Here is a 20387-nt window from a genome sequence, read left to right on the forward strand (position 1 = left end):
ACTGCCGCGACTCTAGTTTCCCCATTGGCCTCTGTCCATCATGGCCTCCTAATCATCCCCATATATATGTACTGATTGGATTCATCGCTCTTTCACCTCTCCACCAGTAAGCTGGTGCGTGGTGGGCGTGGGCGCCCTCGCATCATCCAGAAAAGCACTATATAAATTAAACAAATTATTATTATTATTATTATTGATTGTCTCCATGGTTAGCCTTATTTAGTCGACTACAAATCACCTCATCAGCCCCTTGTTATCTTGTATATAAAGTGTTTGCTGCATCTGGATCCTACTCTCGATCCTCTGAAACAGCCACCATTAAAGAACAGCAAATCAGCATATTAGAATGATTTCTGAAGGATCATGTGACACTGAAGACTGGAGTAATGATGCGGAAAATTCCGCTTTGCATCAGAGGAATAAATTAAATAAAAAATTAGGTCTGTCAATTTAATGGATTAATTTAATTAGTTATGGAAAAAAATGTGTTGATTATTTTAACGCACCCTCCCACGCCCCAGACCTATGTAGGTCATCTTACATTTCATACAGTGGATTGGTGATTTACATAATGCAGGGCAACAACTTACCATGTGATGAAGGCTATAGAATGCATTTAGATGCCCCTAAAATGTTATATATTGGGGCAAAGATGATCCTATATGAGTTTTTGTCTCATATCTTCTTTTATGTCCTACATAAGAAAGTCATACAAGATTAAATTATGACAGAATTTTCATTGTTAAGGTTGACTATCCCTTTAATACCCATTTATATTTAATACCCCATAAATCTCATGGCATATTTATGCAAATGAAATTTCAGTGTAAATGCATTCCTACCATACATACTGAGTCTGTAAATCTAAATACCAATTCATATGTAGCTTCTGAAAAACAAAACAAACAAAAAAAAACATGGACATTGTAGCCTAAAAGTTTATGCATGAATATGTTGAATCCAGTAAAATATTTCCTTCTAAAGCTACTTTTTGTAATGTCTATTTGATACTTTAAATCCATATCACAATAATGACTTTTGGGGGTAATTTCTCAGCCAAATTAGATGTGCCATTAATTTGCTAATTAGATTAATTAATCGGCACATCACATAATTAATGAGAATCACAATTTGAAATGCTTGACAGCACTAATTTCAATATATAAAAATAGAAAAGTTATTTTGAACTGTAATAATATTTCACAATATTACTGTTGTTTATATCAGTTACATATTATAGGTAGAGTAAACAGTTGTGCGTGTAACAATATATTGGATCTGTGCAGCTCTTAAAGTGACAGCAGCCTAATAAACCTGCTTCTGTCAAACGTCAAAGTTAATCAAACAACAATAAAGATAAAAATCACTTACTGCTCTTGACAGAATATCTCGTAGCTTTAATAAGAATCAGTGTATATATATATTTCAAGCCAGCTATATTTATTAATATCAATAATGTCAAGCAACAGGAGTGATGAGAAGGAGAAAATTGGTAATATAAACGTAAACCCTCATTAATAATAATAATAATTATATTTTTTTCTCTAAATAAAATATACGGTAAACTTTTTATGAATATTAAAATAGGGATAATCCATATTTTTCTTATTTTCATTCAGGACATGAAATGAGAAACAATTGATTTGGACGTGTCAGACTGAGATACAGAAGAGTATTTTAACATGGATCTCCACGTGGCCTCGTTCTCCGAAAGTCACGGCGTCCACTCACAGCGAGAGCACACAGGTAATTCAAAGTCATTATCAAAAGTGTTCTCTCCAATAAATTGTCTGACAATGATCATGGTGTCCTCTTATCCTCGCTTGAGTGGAAGTTTGCTCTAAACACTAATTATCACACAGAGACTCTTAACTCAGCAAAGCATTCGCGACGCACGAACACACACGCACAAAAACGCTCGCGAATGAACCTAAATGACAGTGCGAGCAAATTACATGGTATTCCGAACAGGAGAACAATGTTAGTATCAAGGACGTCCACCCTCTGCCCACCTTGTGCCCAACCATCAGACACATTCAAACATCAGACGCTGTGTTTTTCGCCCGTGGAGTTCTTCCATTAGCATTCGGCCCGAAAGTTTGTGACTTTGATTGACCTCTGAATCCATTTTCGCAACTTTAATCCGAGCAGATTTCCCACTTCATCTGAAAAGGAACATACTGTGAATGTTTTGTTGACACTCCTGTATAATCACTCCTACCTTAGCGCATAAGTTAGTTGTAAAAAGTTGCCCGTTTCGTGGCTGGGGTATTGGTGAGGGGATGTGAGTGCTATTAACTTTGAGTTCCAGCCCTGCATATGTAAGTGTGCGCCTACTCAGGGACCAGTGAGTGTCCATGCAGCTGATCACCTCAGGCTACTTGTACCGCTGTTGTGTTATTAGCATCAGAGCGCCGCAAAAAGAAAGGATGTGGGTGTATCTGCTCCAACAATCCAAACTCTTTGCACCTACATGCCCTCTGGAGTCTCACCTGCCATTTATAATAAATCAATAGCTGCACCAAGTCTATGGAGAGAGCAGTGATCTACAAAAGAGAATTTGCAAAGTTTATCACAGCGCTAGTGGAATTCCATGTAGCTTAGCATCCATTAAAGGAATACTCTGGGTTATTTTTAACAGACTAGCTATGCATCATGTGACAAAATCCAATCATTTCAATCGGGAATTTGATTTCTCAATCCAGATTGAAATGCTTTGTTTGAAAGTGACTTCTGCGTGAGCCGTGCTTCAGATATCTCTGCACAATCGCAATAGACAATGGACCCTTTTTTGAAATTTCACTGCACATTTACACAAAAAGTTGTAAACAACCTAGAACCTATTCTATATGTCTTGTTCTTATGTGGTAATCTTCATCAGAAATATCGAATCCAAGTAGATTCAAAATGACATTCACAACATTTCACTTCTGTAATGTAATATATATACTGTATATATATATATGAAGAGTTCAGATGCAAAAGCCTCTAAGTGCCATTTGAAATTTTCTTCTAAAATGATCATTTTTATCAAGCTTGTATACTTAAGTTCAGTAATTTCACTTAAATGCCAATGAAGATTACCGATTAATTGTCATTTAAGTGAAATTACTGAACTTAAATATACAAGCTTGATAAAAATGGTCATTTTAGAAGAAAATTTCAAATGGCGTTTAGAGGCTTTTGCATCTGAACTCTTCATATATTCAAGACGAAAAGATATTTTGTACCACATTTTAAAAGAAATTGTAATATATATATATATATATATATACTTGTATATATATTACAATTTCTTTTAAAATGTGGTACAAAATATCTTTTCGTCTTGAATTGACTGGATTGTGTTTCTATACCAATAAATTAAACTGCAAAAGCCACCCGTCTTTAAGCGCCCAGTGATTCTTTTGAATCTTGAATCTTCTGAATCAATTGGCTTTATGCACATCTCCACTACTTCCTGAACTTCAGCCAGCTCCTTGTTTCCTGTCTGCCAATATTGGACAAACTGATTAATCTAGGTGTGTCTGACCTCAGTAGTCACAACAACAATAATCAGGCACACCTGAATTAATCAAGTTTGTCCAATAATGCCAGACAGGGAACAAGGAGCTGGCTGAAGTTCAGTAAGTAGTGCAGCTGTGCATAAAGCCAATTAACAAAAGATTATTTATGAACTAAGGAACATTTATTAAAGTATTTACCCCCCAAATTAAAAATCTGTTATCATTCAGTGATATAATTTTTCGAATATCTTTGTTTGTGTTTACGACATGAGGGTAAGTAAAGAATTTTTTATTTTTGGGTGAACTATCCCTTTAAGAAAGTAAATGGGGTAAATTTGTCACAAAAAAAAAAAAAAAATCCCAAGAATATTTCTTTAAAAAGGCAAATATACGATCGATCCTTAAAGAGGAATCCCAGTCATAAATATTCACACACACATGCACGCGCACACGCACAAACACAAGAAGCAAATGTAACAGAATACAAAATCAAATTCCATTAGCTTCCCTGTCAGGTCTGATGCAACATAGGACACATAAAATGCATCCCACAACCGAGGACATCAATACACGGAGACGCGCCTGCCTTACAGACACGCTGCAACACGTGAAAGCAAACCCTGTGATATCAGCACTTTTGCAGACTGTGCCAGAAGGTGAATCTTATATTCATAGACCTCTCTTTGCTCTCCATACACACAGGTGAATGCTGACCACACGTGTTGCTGAGTCAGCTGTTTGTCATAGTGTATGATTACTCCACAGAGCCACTCTGATAAAAGCTTCACCAAACCTCAATCTCTGTTGGGTGATCATAAAATCAATTCAGACCGCTGCTGCCTGCCTCAATCCCACAGATAAGTCTTACACACATACTGTAGGCCGCTTTCAAACTCAAATTCCTTACTAGTCAAAATACGGCTTCTTCAGCAGGCAAGCTGAGTCCTGAGATTTCCCTCATTCGCTATCCTCCAGCAAAACCCATCGCGGCACATTTCGTAAATCCAGTTTCATTTGCCTGACATCTTTCCTAGGGATTCAGCCCAAAGTGCTTGTCTTAAGAACAGTCAGAACAAACGAAAGATGGCTTTCTTCTTGAATTTTTCTGTCTGGAAGATGTTGTAGTCAGCACAACCTACATCTCAGAGCAAAAATGCTAATTGGAGCGTCCAATTCGATTGGAGCAGGATTCAGTGGCTATAAATGTGCCTTGAAAAGTAGACTTTTACATTTTCTCATTGAAGTGTAAGTAGTGCTTGCCCATGCAAATGTCACTGATGCAATGGTACTGTAGGTTGTGGGTGGTTGCAAGACGCTAATGGAAGTTCTGCCAGGAAGACTCAATCGTTGCGTCACTAATTACCTTCTCATCTATCCAATCGTGTCTAATACTTGTGGTATAAAAGACCAACGCATTCTCGTCCCAAGGCGTCATCTAACTGACAATTTTGACCATGCTTCAAATAGGCAACCTTTAGCGTCAGATTCACGACGCGATCCTAGGGCGTCTAAAGGTAAAGCGTCAGTTAAATGACGTGGGTAGGTTAAGGTCTGGGGTAGGGTAAAGACCATTGCACACTGAGTACGAAATTTTCGTATGCGTTTTTTCGTGTTCGTCCGCCTAAAAATTCGTCACGCACAGAAACCTTGCACACTGAGTCCGATGCGTATTTATTAAACCTTTGCGGGGAAAAAACGCAAAAATTCAAAATGGATTCGTCAAGCAGTGAGGATGATTTTGTTGTCCTCTCTCTTATTGAAAAGAGAAGAAAGAGAAAATATTACGTCCATCCAATCCTGAAATTGCGCTGAGAGGAAGTTGCGAATTTATCCCGAGCGATTCAAAATTTACCTCAGAATGTCAGTGGAACAGTTTGATGCTTCGCTTGCGATTCTGGAGCCACATTTTAAAAACAAGACCACCAATTTCCGTGAACCAATCGATTCTGAACAGAGATTGTCAGTATGTAGGCCTATAAGGTATGGACACACAGACACACACACACACATATACAACAGCTGTATAACCTACAGGTTATATATTGTACCAAAAAAATACATTACTTATCGAATTGGCTGCTCAATCACACATTAATCGATCCGAAATTTCAATCTGATTGAAAGGGGAGGTTTTTCCTTTCATAATCCAATCGAGAGAAGAGAACATAAACACTTGATCGAATTGAAAACTGAAACTGAAAGCGCCGCGCATATGCGCAATGATGTGCGGAACGAGCTCCCCCGGCCCTGAATTGTCAAAAAACTTCTCAAAATGCTGGCTGTGGATGCGAAAAACGCAGAAAATCGAACCTGATCCGAATTTTTTTATGACGGACGAAAGTTTCGGAGGCGGTGTGCAATGGCCTTTAGGGTTGTATGCGATCCTTGGGCGTCATCTAACTGACGCTAAAGGGTGCCTAAAGCGTGAAGCATATTGAAGCATGGCCAAAATGCGTCAGTTAGATGACGCCTTGGGGATGAGAATGGGCTGAAAAGTATTTATACAGCCAGCACAAATGCATTCAGACTACACCAAAGAGCCATCGTCCCTTTAAACATTATATTTATTGTAACGCTGAACATGTTGGTCGAGCATCAAATGCTTGCACTTCTAAAAGAGTTTGTCCACTTTGATTTTCTTATTCCGGTACAGCCAATTTTCTTTCTGAACTGAATGTGTGGAGAGTTTATGAAGTCTAAATCGGGCTATAGCTTAAGTGAATGCCATGACAGAGATCCCCTAAAGTGAACTGATGCATTCTCACGGCTTGCTACCTCCGCTAACAGCCCAGACAGGAAAGCATCACTGCTCGACTAAATATAACACTATGGCGTTGAGTGCTCTGATTCACAATTGCTTGTCTACGAGGCTGCCTGGAGATGTGCTGAAACAAAATCAGCAGTGCATCACCGATCATGTGACTTGAATTAGGCCTTTTGACCCCCTTACACACACAAAAACGCAAGAGCTAATGATAGATACAGATGCATGTCTCTAAGGCAACACGCATTTAAAACGGACCAGGTGACTTCACTGCACATTATAAAGATATCTTAGATTCTGAGACAGCTTTTCTATACAGTTGCTAGGGAATTTTTAGGATGTTCTAAGTGGTTACTAAGGAGTTTATATGGTGTCTGTGTGGTTTCTGGGTAGCTGCTTAGTGGTAACTAGGTTGTTCTAGGTGGTTACTAAAAAGATGATAGGGTGTTCTATGTGGTAGCAATAGCTAGTAATTTGTTAAATGGCTTCTAGTTTTTTTCTGGATTGTTGCTTACTAGCCCAAATAATGTTTTTATATGTTTTTAGTGTTCTGTGGGTTTTTACAATAGCTCAAGTAGAAGAAACCTTTGAAACAGCATGTTTGCTTTGGTATTCTGGGTGCTTGCTAGAGAGCTGCTATAGTCGCTAAGGAGTTGCTTTGATACTCCGAGTGGTTTCTATGGAGTTGCAAGACAGTTACTATAACGTTCTGTGTTGTTGCATACTAGTCCAAGTCAAAAGGCTCAAACAAAATTACTATGTGGTTGCTATGAGATTTTCTGGGTGGTTTCTAGGGAGTTGCTAGATGGTTACTAGCATTCTGGGTTGTTGCTTACTAGTCCAAGTCGAGAGCCTAAAAATACATTTCTATGTGGTTGCAAGGTTGTTCTTGGTGGTTGCTAGGAAGTTGCTAGATAGTTGCTAGGGTGTTCTGGGTAGTTGCTAGGGAGCTGCTGTGTGGTAGACTAGTTGTTTACTAGTCAAAGTCAAGAGCCTGAGCCTCAAACAATATTTCTATGTTCTTGTGAGGGTTTCCTGGATGGTTGCCAGGGAGTTGCTAGGCGGTTACTACACTCTAAAAAAATGCTGGATTGTTTTAACCCAACTTTGGGTCAAGTATGGACAAACCCAGCCATTGGGTTAACATTTTTAATGACATGTTTAACACAATGTTTGGGTTTGTCCATATTTGAGCCAAAGTTGGGTTAAAACAACCCAGCATTTTTTAGAGTGTATAGCATTCTGGGTTGTTGCTTACTAGTCAAAGTCAAGAGTCTAAAATACAATTTCTATGTGGTTGCTAGGGTGTTCTGTTTGATTGCTAGGAAGTTGCTAAATAGTTGCAAGGGTGTTCTGGGTTGTTATGTTCTAGTCCATCCCAAGTCCCTGGATATACTGTATATATATATATATATATATATATATATATATCTATATATATGAAGAGTTCAGATGCAAAAGCCTCTAAATGCCATTTGAAATTTTCTTCTTTAATGATGATTTTTATCAAACTTGTATATTTAAGTTCAGTAATTTCTCTTAAATAACAATTAATAGGTAATTATCATTGCCATTTAAGTGAAATCACTGAACTTAAATATACAAGCTTGATAAAAATGATCATTCTAGAAGAAAATTTCAAATGGCACTTAGAGGCTTTTGCATCTGAACTCTTCATATATATATATATATATATATATATATATATATAAACACACATTATGTGAGGTATTATTCGTGTAAAAAAATGTGAGCTACATGCTGATGAATAAATAGTCACAAATGTTACATTTGAAAAGTAAAAGCATCGCTTGTGCCACATAATGTTGTTTTGCAGTATTTGAATACTGGATGTAATGGTGTATTTGCGTCCTTATGTGCATGTGTCTTCAGCCATCTTCTATGCTTCTATTCAAATTTTCTAGGCCCCAGCGCTGCACGGCCCTGGCAGCTGGGATCTCTCAGCGTCTGTTTTTATTATTTGACAAAAAAAGAGCATCTTTTTGTCATGGCTTAATAGCTCTCCCTCTTCATACTTCTTTAAGGAATAGATGATCGTAATCAGCATTTCTGCCAGCGTGCTGTTGACAGAGGCATCCATTTGCAGTGAAGCGTAGTCTGAGCATCTCTTTACAGATCATTCAGAAAGAGAGAGCGAGAGAACAAGAGAGAGAGCGCGATGTGCCGCATCCACTGCTATGTAATTATTCTCATTATGTCAAATCACCGTGCCAGAACAATAACTGTGCTTTCATAAAAGGACCCCAAATGTCCATCTGCTCTATATACCTGTACACATGAGTTTCATACAGGAGAGAAGGAGAATTAAGTGACAAGAGGAGACGAGAGCAACAACAAGAGGCAACTGTCACCATGGTGAACCGAGGGCAGATAAACTAAAAACAATTACATTTTATTTTAGCCAAGTCTTACTACTTTAATTGAATATTTCAGGCTCAGTTAAGATTTTTATTTCAAAAGGAAAACATCTAGGTTTCTATTACTGGCACTTACAATGGAAGTGAATTGGTCTGCTTAAATAATTCAGCTAGCCTTTGAGTAAATCAATCAGAGCTTAGAAGGCCCGTCAGATTGTAAAGATGGAACAATTTTGACCTCAATTGTGCGCACATCAGTAAGACTCTGCTGTTTATTTAAGGCTTTACCAGTTCCTTTCTAGGAATCTCTTGTCCCTGATGTCCCCATTGATCTTCTCAACCACTAGAAACACTGAATCCTCAAAGAGATGGACTGTTTTGCCTCCCAGGCAGAAGAGAAGTCTAACACTAACAGCGTAATTTCTAATCCAGGTTAAAAGACAGTAATGCAAAACCTTCTCATACCAGTGCATTTCTTCGGGCTGCCTAGACGCTTCCCGTGCATCCCCAATTTGCATCCAAAATTCTCCTCCCAGAACTCTGCAAACCAAACGTTCCGTCGGTTGTTGGACAAGGAGCGGCTTTTGAAGTATCTGTCAAAGGCTGAAAATAAGTATGAAAGCATTGGAATTGGAATTGGACTGGAATTGCAAGAGAAATATTAAATCAGAATTTGTCCACTAGACAATTATCATTTTACCTTCTATGGATGCTCTTTTTGGGAGGATGGTAATAGCACCTTCTGCCACACTTTCCTGCTGGACGACAGGAGATATCTTTGAGCCCCAGCTGTCTGATCCCACCCACAGGAAGTGACCCGTTTGGTTATTGCGCATTGCGGCATCCAATACACGTCTGAAAGATGAGCAAACACAAAATACACATTCACGTGTGAGGCAGTGATGTCTCCTAAAAACTATGATTCGTTGAACCTGATTCGTTCTGATTTTCGGAGGTCAACAGTGTTCTGTTAGACCATAAAGTCATCAGTGTAATAGGCAAGACTCCAAAGGACATCATGTAATAGGCTTAGAAGGGCAGCGGCTCTCTGGAATATGGGGATGTGATTTGGTCTTGTGCTAAAGGTACATGAAATTCCATGGATAAAATGACTGAAAAGTGGATTATGTTAAAATGAGCTCTCCAGGCCTTAGGCACATTATAGGAAATAGCTGACTTGAGAGGTTTTCACCTAAGAGCAATACTTACGGCTTGATTGCATCATCTTCAATATAACTCTTTGAAAGTCAAAGTTAAGTATCTGTGGTTCGTCACATTTGACTTAAAGACCCTGTGAACTCAACATTTGGCTTTTAGTACATTTCCAATGCATTTATTAACTTCTAAAACACCTAAATACAGGTTTACTATGAAAGTTACCAGACTTCTAGAAGTTACCACAACTTCAAAATATTTTCGGTCAAAAGACTTCAAAGACTTCAGATTAAGGTTGGTATTTTTCTTTTTTTTTTTACAAATATACATTTTCGAAGAAGTCGTTTACCAGGGCTGTACTTATTTGATCAAAATTGCAGTAAAACAGATATTTTGTGAAATATTATTACAATTTCAAATAACTTTTAAATTGTTGTATATTTTGAGGACTCATCCTGCCCTGCAAATTTTAGCCCAACCAAATACTTCACATGATTTGAAAAAGACAGCATTAATGGGTAAAACGTAGATTCAAGAAAGTCATTACTCTTATTTCTCAGTAAAAATAACACATACAAAAAAAAATTGAACAAAACCAATTTCAGTGTAAAATGCTTGTAAAGGACTTCTTAGGCCTTCTTTTTTTCAGCATATTACAAGGCCAGATCACCATTATTATTAAATATCTATACATCAATGAATATGACGGAAAGAAAATCGCTATAGATAAAGACACCTGATGTCATCTTCATTCGCAAACATGACGATTGCACGAGCATTGGGTGTCTCCAGAAGCCGCAGGATGATCTTGTCGAACTCTCCTGGTCTGGGCTCTCTGGGGATCTTCAGAGACTGAGCAATACACACACCGCCTGAGAGAAAGTAGATGAGGAAGTATGAGAGAGAGAGAGAGAATATGGGGATGGAGAATGAATGATGGAGAGATACAGAGTGAGGAAAGGAAAATGAATGGAAAGGAATTGGATAAGAGGAAAGATTGAATTGAAATGAAAGGAATTGGATAAGAGGAAAGATTGGAATTGAAGGGAAAGGAGATAATTGGAGGAAAAGTAAAGTTAGAAAATAGAAAAAAATGCAAATGGAAATGAGGGAAGTATAATTGGATAAGAATTGGAAAAAGGAAATTGGATAAGAGATAAGAGAAGGGAAAGAAAACAGGGGAAAAGGAAAGGGAAAGGAAGGGATGGGATGAAATAAAACATGATAATGGAGACAAGAAAGATAAATAGGGAAAAGGAGGATGACAAGACGATAAAGGGATATTGCAAATGAAATTGAGTATGAAAGCAGAAGAGAGTGACAAAGAGAGAAAAAGAGAGAAAGACAGGACATCAGAAGGTCAGAAAGCACGGAAGGAAGGATGAAAACACCGGAGCGGCAACGGAAACTTATTCCATTATAAGATGGACAGCGACGCACGTAGATTAGATACAGAGGGACCAGAGAACAACAAACAGATTCAGTGTTTCTCTCAGCGGAGTGAGGAAAGCGTGTTTAGATTCAAATGATATCTGATAGTGTCACCTTGCCCAAGGTGCCTGCGGGAACACAAGGTGATGTCAAACACGTCCCGGCTTATTTACTCGGTCTAATGCAATTCACACAGTGCACTTGAAAACCTGCAGCCAAAGTGTCATATCCACCGAAATGTACACAACAGCAATTCGGTTTTCTGTATTCAGAGACGCGGCAAGAAAAATTGTGACAAGCCGTGTCGTCGAGATCTGATCAGGTCCTTAATAGATCTCAGTCTCAGACTAATGGAGGATTCGTGCTCGCTGTCTCTTCCTCCAAAACAAACCATCTGCTCTCGGTCAATTTAAATCCTCGCAGGCAATATCATGTTGTCAGGGAATTTGCAGCAAGGAGCATTTGATATGGAAACGGGCCACCGCTTGGCGTAAAGTGTGGCTATAATAACCCTCCATCTTGCCTCTAAGCCCTCAATTAGAGCATTAGCACTTCACGGCCCGAGTTAAACACTCCAGTACCCCTCCAAAAACGTGCTCTCACCACTACAGTCCATTTAATGAACGGCTATGGTGGCCTCATCCCGAGAGCAGCTGTGGATGCATCACGATGCCCAATTCACCCAGAGACACCCAGTGATTATGTCCTTTCAAGGATAAGCGTCATCGTCATGCTTTCCTTAATGGTGGCTGTTCTCCTTTGTCATCAATTCCGTCAACATCGTGTAATTGAGATGCTGCGCAGCGATAATGTCTGCTGGTGGGCCGTCCTCATGGGGCACACTTCAAGATGTCAGGTCTGACTTGCAATCTCACAATATCACTTCTAATATGCACCCTTTAAAAGGTATATAAGGTGCAAATGTGTAGGATACTGCCCAAGTGACAGCTTTTTCTAAGAGTTAGGCACCCTGGACAGAATCGTCCAATTTACCCAGAGGAAACCAACGTCAATATGTGGGAGAACATACAAACTCCACACAGAAAGGCATCCTGGCTCAGTCTAAACTCGAACCAGGGACATTCTGGCTTTGAGGTGCCAATGCTAAACACTGAGCCACCGGCAAAATTGCTGCAAACTGCAAATTTGTGACACTGTTCCCAAAACATTGGATTTACAAGAACACTACCGGGCACTATAGCCCCAAATATGATAATATATAGAAAGCTTATCTATACAGCGTGATTTTTTTTTTTTTTAATAAAGATAACAATTGATCATTTGTGTAGCCAAAAGTCCCATAATAACCCATAATTCCTTAAGAAAACCTCAGAAATGTAGAAATTAGGCAAGCACAAGTGACATGAATCTAAAGAAGCAAGCAAACTTTTTGGAAGATTGGGTGCTATAACAAACAAAAAGACTATAAATGCTATATTTCTGTAATAAATGACCTGAAACTGCTGAAAAGGGTCTTTTCATTCCTTGATTTAGATTGATTTACAGGTCTGTTAATACTATGCAATATACACAGTGAGACAGAGACACAGTGTTTACACTTTTCAATAAAACTCAACCAACGAATGGCTTACACTCTCAGTATTGTTATTAACATTCAAATAAATCTTCAAAACGCCTTTAAAAGTACATATATATATATATTTTAAATCCATCCAATGTTAGTGTATACTTGTGCTTGCATAAGTATTGCATCGTTAGCTTAGCAACATGCTAACACCAAACCTTACTTGATTCAACAGTCAAATCATATTTTTCTGGTTAAAACTTTCTACACAATTCACTTATGAGAAACCCACAAGCTTTAGGATGCTGACTTAAAGCCTGTTCACACCAAGTACGATAACTATAAAGTTTTAATAATCATTGTAATTCTATGAGAATATAGTCCACACATCACAGCTAAACGATAATCACACAGAAGAATGATAATGTTGGAATCCCTTTTTTTTTTAAGACATCGACAGCGAATCAGATTCCACCATCAGAGCTCAAGCATTTAAAGTGGCAGACGATCTAATAAACACTATATTATCATCTGTTGGTGTGGACACAAATATAGTTATCATTATACTCATCATTACGGTTATCATTCTTGATGTGAGGTTAAAAGCAGCTCACTATTTAGGCAATCAGTTTTGTTGAAGGTGATGAGTCAACTAGTTCATCTGAGGTTCATAAACAAACACGCATTATCGTCGCCGTGTAATTCACCTCTGAATCTGCCACACTCCAGGCGTCCTGCCTCTCATAAAATATTCAGACAGGCCGTGACACAGAATCATAGAACTCTGTATAGGTCAGCGGCCACGTCTGGTAAGGAAGCTCATTTAACGCTCCCTGTCAAATCTGCCCGAGGCATTACGAGTTTGCGGTTGCATTAGTCACGCCGTGGGCGACAGAGGTAGTACAACAATCACAATCTGAAACAATTTATCAGCGCTTGTGGCGTCTTGTCTATTGTCAGCAGGAATGTATCTAATGTCATAAAATGATCAGCAACAACATGATCCATATCTCATATCACTCAACAGTGGAGTATGAAATCGAGTTCAAGTCTGTTTTTGAATTCAGAATAAGACTGTGAAATAACTAAATGACAAATTGTATGTTTCATGGTTTATAGTAATTAAAAAGGAAAATGGCAGTGCCTCATTTAATGGCAGAAGCTGAGAAGCATTCTGGATGATTAATATTACAAGTTTTGATCATTTTCCCATCAAGCTTAAAAGGCAACATAAATTAGCAGATTGTGCCAGCTGTGAGTTCAGTGCTGACATTTAATTCAGCAGCTGTAGTTTGCATACTACAAAAACTAATTCAATTCAGTAGAAAGTCAGACAGACATACTTGAATGAACCACAATCTGTGCATTGTAAAAAAAAAAAAAAAGTTGCTGCCTTAAATTTTTAAGTAAAATCAACTTGGATTAAGTCATTTCAACTTCAATGATCACTCTTAGACGAAATGGTTCTATTTAGAACCAGAAATGGTTCCACCCCTGCTTCATATATGGAACTCCAAAATGGTTCTATATAGAACCTTTTTTTCTTGTAAAAGGCCAAGTACGGAACCCCAGGGTTCCATTTAGAACCCAGAGGAACCTTTTTTTAAGAGTGTATAGAACCTTTTAGGGGTTCCAAATACGTAGCGCTGATAGAACCTTTTAAGGTTCTATATAGAGCCTTTCTTCTAAGTGTGATGAATCAAACTGACTTAAAAAATGCGTTGAATCTTGTGTAACTTTGTTAAAAAAAATGTGTGAACTTATTTTGATGAGTTAGAGCAATGTAAAAATATGTTGTCATAACTTATTGATCATAGAAAACTATTCAAATTCAAAATATAAAACACACCACAACAATTCTAATGTCATATGTTCTTAGCGGTTAAAAAAAACAAACAATTAAATGTCATTATCTAAAAAAAATCTCTAATATCGATAAAAATAATCAAATATGGCCTTGATATGAAGACCTATTTATACTGTGAAGAAAGTAAGCAGTTTTATAAAGACAGTCATCATAATTATGTACCCACAAGCTTATAATTCTTAAAAAAACAAATGCGACATGAAATTAAAGATGCATACAAAAACTTTTTGGAGAACAGCGATAAAAGTTAAAAAGACTATAAACTTCATATTTTCTATATAATGGCTAGAATTCTACACCACAAAATGAATCTACTGTCTCATATCTTTTTGACATTTTTCTAGATTCCATATTCTATCAATTTATTACAATTAAATGCCAAATATCAAAAATAATAATAATAATAATAATAAAAACTTGTCCGATAAACGATATGGTGTCCATAGAGTGCATCTCATACAGAAAATGTATTTTTGGTGTTTTGCAAAAGCAAAGCAAAAGCTTCACTTCATGTCACACATATTGCAGTTAAAAGACATCAGGCAGTATTTTAAATATTAATGCAATCAGTGCCAAGTTCATTTTGGAAATAAATCCCACACTGAAGCCAAATTTTCTTTTCCACTGTTTACTGTTCATTTTATACAGCCTTTCAATATTTTGGCAGAAGTAAGCCTGGGTTTGCTATCATACGGCAGAACAATCTCACCTTTTCCCTCAGACACGAGCACAGCCAGTGTCGCACAAAAAGTGTGCTGAGCGTGGGAGCGAGGGCTTTTGTGCTTCACACGCACACCGTGGCAGCCATTAGCGGTGCGACGTGCATAAGCCGACACAAATGCATACCACACTGTGCATGCGATGAAAGGGTTGAAACCGGAACAAAAGCATCTGTGGGAAGAGATACACTCACATCTGTACAAAACACTGTATGTGTACGTTATACCAAACGACTTCAGTCAGAGTCGAGATAATTAGCACAAAAAAGTTCTATGCTAAAACATATAAAAGTCAGTTAACATGGTTTTCCGCTTTGTCATTGTGCCTGAATTCCTAAATCCAGTGAGCCGCCTCCGTAAATACCATAAACGCACTGTTTCAAAAGGTAGGCGATGAGGTTTAACTCATAAATGTTAGTTGATGCGAAGTTGACAAACAATATTTTTTTGCAATGTAGATTAATGGTAATGCATGTCCAAATGACAAATACAAACACCAAAGATAAAGGAAAAATCTTTTAAAAAATGTGTCTAAATTTACAGAGCCACAAAAGAGACATGGTGATGGGAAAAATATGAGATTGGATGAGGGAAAGAAAAATGTCAATGCTTTTGCCGTCTCTCGCAAATTCCCCAGAGAAATATGTTATCAGTTATCATTATCATATCATTATATCAGTTATATGACGACTTGGGATGAGACTGTGTTAGAGCGAGAGATCACTTCCCGGGCTTTCAGGCTTTCACTTGGACGTGACTGTGATTACAAGATGTAAAAACGATATAAATACTGTTCGTTTTCTCACACAAACCGCTCCTTTTGTGTCTTCAATGTGTACTTACATTTACGAGTCATTAAACAGTGTTGTAGTACTCGAGACTCGGACTCGTCTCGGACTCGGTCTCGAGACCATATTTTAATGGTCTTGGTCTTGTCATGGACTCGTGTGCATTTGGACTCGGAATTGACTCGTACTCGAACATTTTTTTTTTTTAGGACTCAGACTTATTCCCGAGTCCACTCGAGTTCAATTCAAAATATTTTTCATGATTATTAATGTATGTTAATAAAATATTTTTTTAAATTGATTGACACGCCCAGTGATTGGTGATTTTCTAGTGCGCAACTGCGCATGACAAATTGTAATAAAATTACTTTTAACACCACCTACTATGTGGCCTTTTTACCCTAAACTGATCATATTTTTTAATCTCTAAGTAAATTCAGTAAAATAAAAAAAGGATTTCTCTAAGTAAATAAAAGTAAATTAGGTAATTAACCCTCACTGGTCTCGGTCTCAACTCGGACTCGACCATCTCTGGTCTTGGACTCGACTTGGACTCGACTCTCTATGGACTCGGTCTTGACTCGGACTCGACTCTCTCTGGTCTCGGTCTCGACTCGGACTCGAGTGAGGTGGTCTCGACTACAAATCTGTCATTAAAACATGTTTAATTTGGACTTCTCTGTGCATGCTCTTTGAGGTGGACCCCATAGACCTCCATTATATGACTGACAGACAACAACGGTTTGACCTAAAAATATCAAAATTGAAAATCCTCTGGAAACAAAGACACCTACATCTTTGATGCCCTTGAGGTAAACTAAAACTTATCAAAATTTTATTTCAAAGTGAACTATCCCTTTAAGTGACAGCAGCCTAATATACCTGCTGCCAAATTATGAGATAGTAAAAAAATAAAAAATATCAACATGGCAGTTTTTACCCATGGTACTGTATCATTGTCAAAATTGTGGCCGGTGAAAGTGCGGAAAGCACTGGCCACAGAGCTGCCGTGCAAAGGCAAAAGTAACGTTTTGGGTTGTAAATGAGTTTTTGATATTTATGGCACATTCAAGACCTCCTTTATCATGGTGATGAGTATCTTGAGTCAATTGAGTCTGAAGCAAAAAGGGTATTTTGGTGCATACAAATACAACATAATGAAGCAACAAGGGTCGCCTATATTGTTGCATACAACATCAGACCAGCTGTTACAAGCGGGTTGTAAACAATCACAGCATAAAAAAATCCACATGACGAGCCAAGTTCACACACACAGCTGAAACCACCGCATACTGAAAAGACGGAGAACACAGAAGGTTGTGCTACAAATGCATTAGTCGTCTGTAGTCCAGAACGCACACTGCGTTCATGGGCCTACTTTTCATGAACGTATAAGGAGCGTGACACCTTCAAACACGAATCTCTGGAAGCGCCTGTGATGAGGGGCTATCTGAATGTGAAAGTATATGCGTCTTTCAGATCCACCGCTATAAGGTGATCTTTTTGAACGACCGCTTAGCAAGTCTTATGCCACGGTACCTACCAATTGATGATACTCTATGGAGGTATATTAATAATAATAATAATAATTCATTACATTTATATAGTGCTTTTCTGGACACTCAAAGCGCTTCACATAGAGGGGGGGGGGGATCTCCTCAACCACCACCAGTGTGCAGCATCCACCTGGATGATACGACGGCAGCCATAGTGCGCCAGAACGCTCACCACACACCAGCTTACTGGTGGAGAGGAGACAGTGATGAAGCCAATTGGTGTATTATGGGGATGATTAGGAGGCCATGATGGACAGAGGCCACTGGGCAAATTTGGCCAGGATGCCGGGGTTACACCCCTACTCTTTCGAAAGACATCCTGGGATTTTTTATGACCACAGAGAGTCAGGACCTCGGTTTAACGTCTCATCCGAAGGACGGCACTCTTTTGACAGCATAGTGTCCCCATCACTATACTGGGGTGTTAGGACCCACACAGACCACAGGGTGAGCACCCCCTGCTGGCCTCACTAACACCTCTTCCAGCAGCAACCTGGCTTTCTCAGAAGGTCTCCCATCCAGGTACTAACCAGGCTCAGCCCTGCTTAGCTTTAGTGGGCAACCAGTCTTGGGCTAGAGGGTGATATGGCTGCTGGCTATTGTCATGTTTAAAGGGTTAGTTCACCCAAAAATAAAAATTAAGTCATTAATTACTCACCCCCATGCTGTACCAACCCCGTAAGACCTTCGTTCGTCTTCGGAACACAAATGAAGATATTTTTGATTAAATTTGAGAGCTGTATAACTACCACATTGGCTCCTAAGGGACTGCCTCTTGACGGCCCAGAAAGTCAATGAAGAAAATGTTTAAATATCCCAAGTGACTACCGTGGCTCAACTATATGTTCATCAAGCGACGAGAATACTTTTTGTGCGAAAAAACAAACAAAAATAACGAGTTTATTCGACTATTCCTTTTCTTCCTTGTAGGCCAGAAACGAGACTTCCTTAGATTTCCACGACGCATGCGCGAGAACTGAATTGAAGTAGTGTAAGGAGATCGCAATTCTCGCGCATGCGTCGTGGAAATCTAAGGAAGTCTCGTTTCTGGCCTACAAGGAAGAAAAGGAGTAGTCGAATAAACTCGTTATTTTTGTTTGTTTTTTCGCACAAAAAGTATTCGCGTCGCTTGATAAACATGTAGTTAAGCCACGGTAGTCACTTGGGATATTTAAACATTTTCTTCATTGACTTTATACAGCTCTCAAATTTAATCAAAAATATCTTCATTTGTGTTCCGAAGACGAACGAAGGTCTTACGGGGTTGGTACAGCATGGGGGTGAGTAATTAATGACTTAATTTTCATTTTTGGGTGAACTAAGCCTTTAATGTAGTAGCCTAATAATGTCATCAGAATGCAACCAAAGCACAGGAGATGGCTTAGTAATTATACATCATACAAAATCAATGCCATGCTCACTAGATTTAATGCAGGTTTTATGATTTTATTAATGGCGATCAGCAACCAACTATTGATAAGAAGGAAGTTACTGCCTTTTACCTTTGTATGACTTCTCAATTTTTACAGACAATACAAAGGCAGAGTACAGTAACTTTAAAATAGTGCTCAAAAGTTCGAGTTTTTTTATGTAGATTATTTTCATAAAACACCTAATTGCCAGATAATTAATTTGGCGGCACAACTAAAAATCTTTGAAGTCATTTTTCTCAGTTCCTCACTGTCAAGCTCTCACCGCTTAAAGGATTAGTTCACTTTTGAAAAAACTTTTGCTGATAATTTACTCACCCCCATGTCATCCAAGATGTCCATGTCTTTCTTTCCTCAGTCGAAAAGAAATTTAGGTTTTTGATGAAAACATTCCAGGATTTTTCTCCTTATAATGGACTTCCATGGGAACCAGGTCCAACCGAGGTCCAAACGACAGTTAATAACAGTTTCAGATGCAGCTTCAAATGTCTTTAAACGACACCAGACGATGAATAAGGGTCTTATCATGCGAAACGATCGGTTATTTCAAAGCTTATTACAAAAATGTATCTTTTCTAAGGACAAATGCTAGCCTTTCTCCATTCTGTGAGGCGCGTTTGCAACGTCACGTAACACGTAATTACGTTCAAAAGGTCACAGGCGACGTAGCCAGAAGTACAGAGTCAGAGTGTTTACAAGTTGAACGCATAGGTTGAACGTGAAAACTAACTCAAACGCCGTTTACAAAAAAGGAATTAAAAGGTAAAACAACGATGTCGGACGATTTTGATTCTGTACTTCCGGCTACGTCGCCCGTGACCTTTTGAACGTAATTACGTATTACGTGACGTTGCAAACGCGCCTCACAATATATTACAAGGCTAGCATTTGTCCTTAGAAAAGTTACATTTTTGGAATAAGTTTTGAAATAACCGATCGTTTCGCATGATAAGACCCTTATTCATCGTCTGATATTGTTTAAAGACATTTGAAGCTACATCTGAAACAGTCTTTTGGACCCTGAACCATCCGGTTCCCATTGAAGTCCATTATATGGAGAAAAATCCTGGAATGTTTTCATCAAAAACCTAAATTTCTTTTCGACTGAGGAAAGAAAGACATGGACATCTTGGATGACATGGGGGTGAGTAAATTATCAGCAAAAGTTTTTTCAAAAGTGAACTAATCCTTTAAGCTCTAACCGGAACTGTACAGTACAATAAAGTTTTGCCTTTTCTTCTCATGTTACTTCTATGAATCAATTGTAG

At 38.4% G+C, this 20387-nt stretch overlaps 1 protein-coding gene across 3 annotated transcripts in view; it reads right to left on the bottom strand.

Moving 5' to 3' along the window:
• grm8b (glutamate receptor, metabotropic 8b) overlaps window positions 1–20387 on the bottom strand; it is a 126753-nt gene that overhangs the window by 32676 nt on the left and 73690 nt on the right. For 2 of the 3 annotated variants that reach the window (XM_089127528.1, XM_089127527.1), the window contains exons 4-6: window positions 10540–10675; window positions 9349–9503; window positions 9114–9251 (exon numbers count right to left, since the gene is read on the bottom strand). The exons of the other annotated variant lie outside the window; for it this stretch is intronic. In XM_089127528.1, coding sequence (XP_088983654.1) covers window positions 9114–9251; window positions 9349–9503; window positions 10540–10675 — 429 coding nt within the window. The remainder of the gene's footprint in view (window positions 1–9113; window positions 9252–9348; window positions 9504–10539; window positions 10676–20387) is intronic. 3 annotated transcript variants of the gene reach the window in all.

This window comes from Pimephales promelas, chromosome 25, assembly GCF_988280905.1.
Source record: "Pimephales promelas chromosome 25, fPimPro1.hap1.1, whole genome shotgun sequence".
In the NCBI taxonomy this organism is placed as follows: domain Eukaryota; kingdom Metazoa; phylum Chordata; class Actinopteri; order Cypriniformes; family Leuciscidae; genus Pimephales; species Pimephales promelas.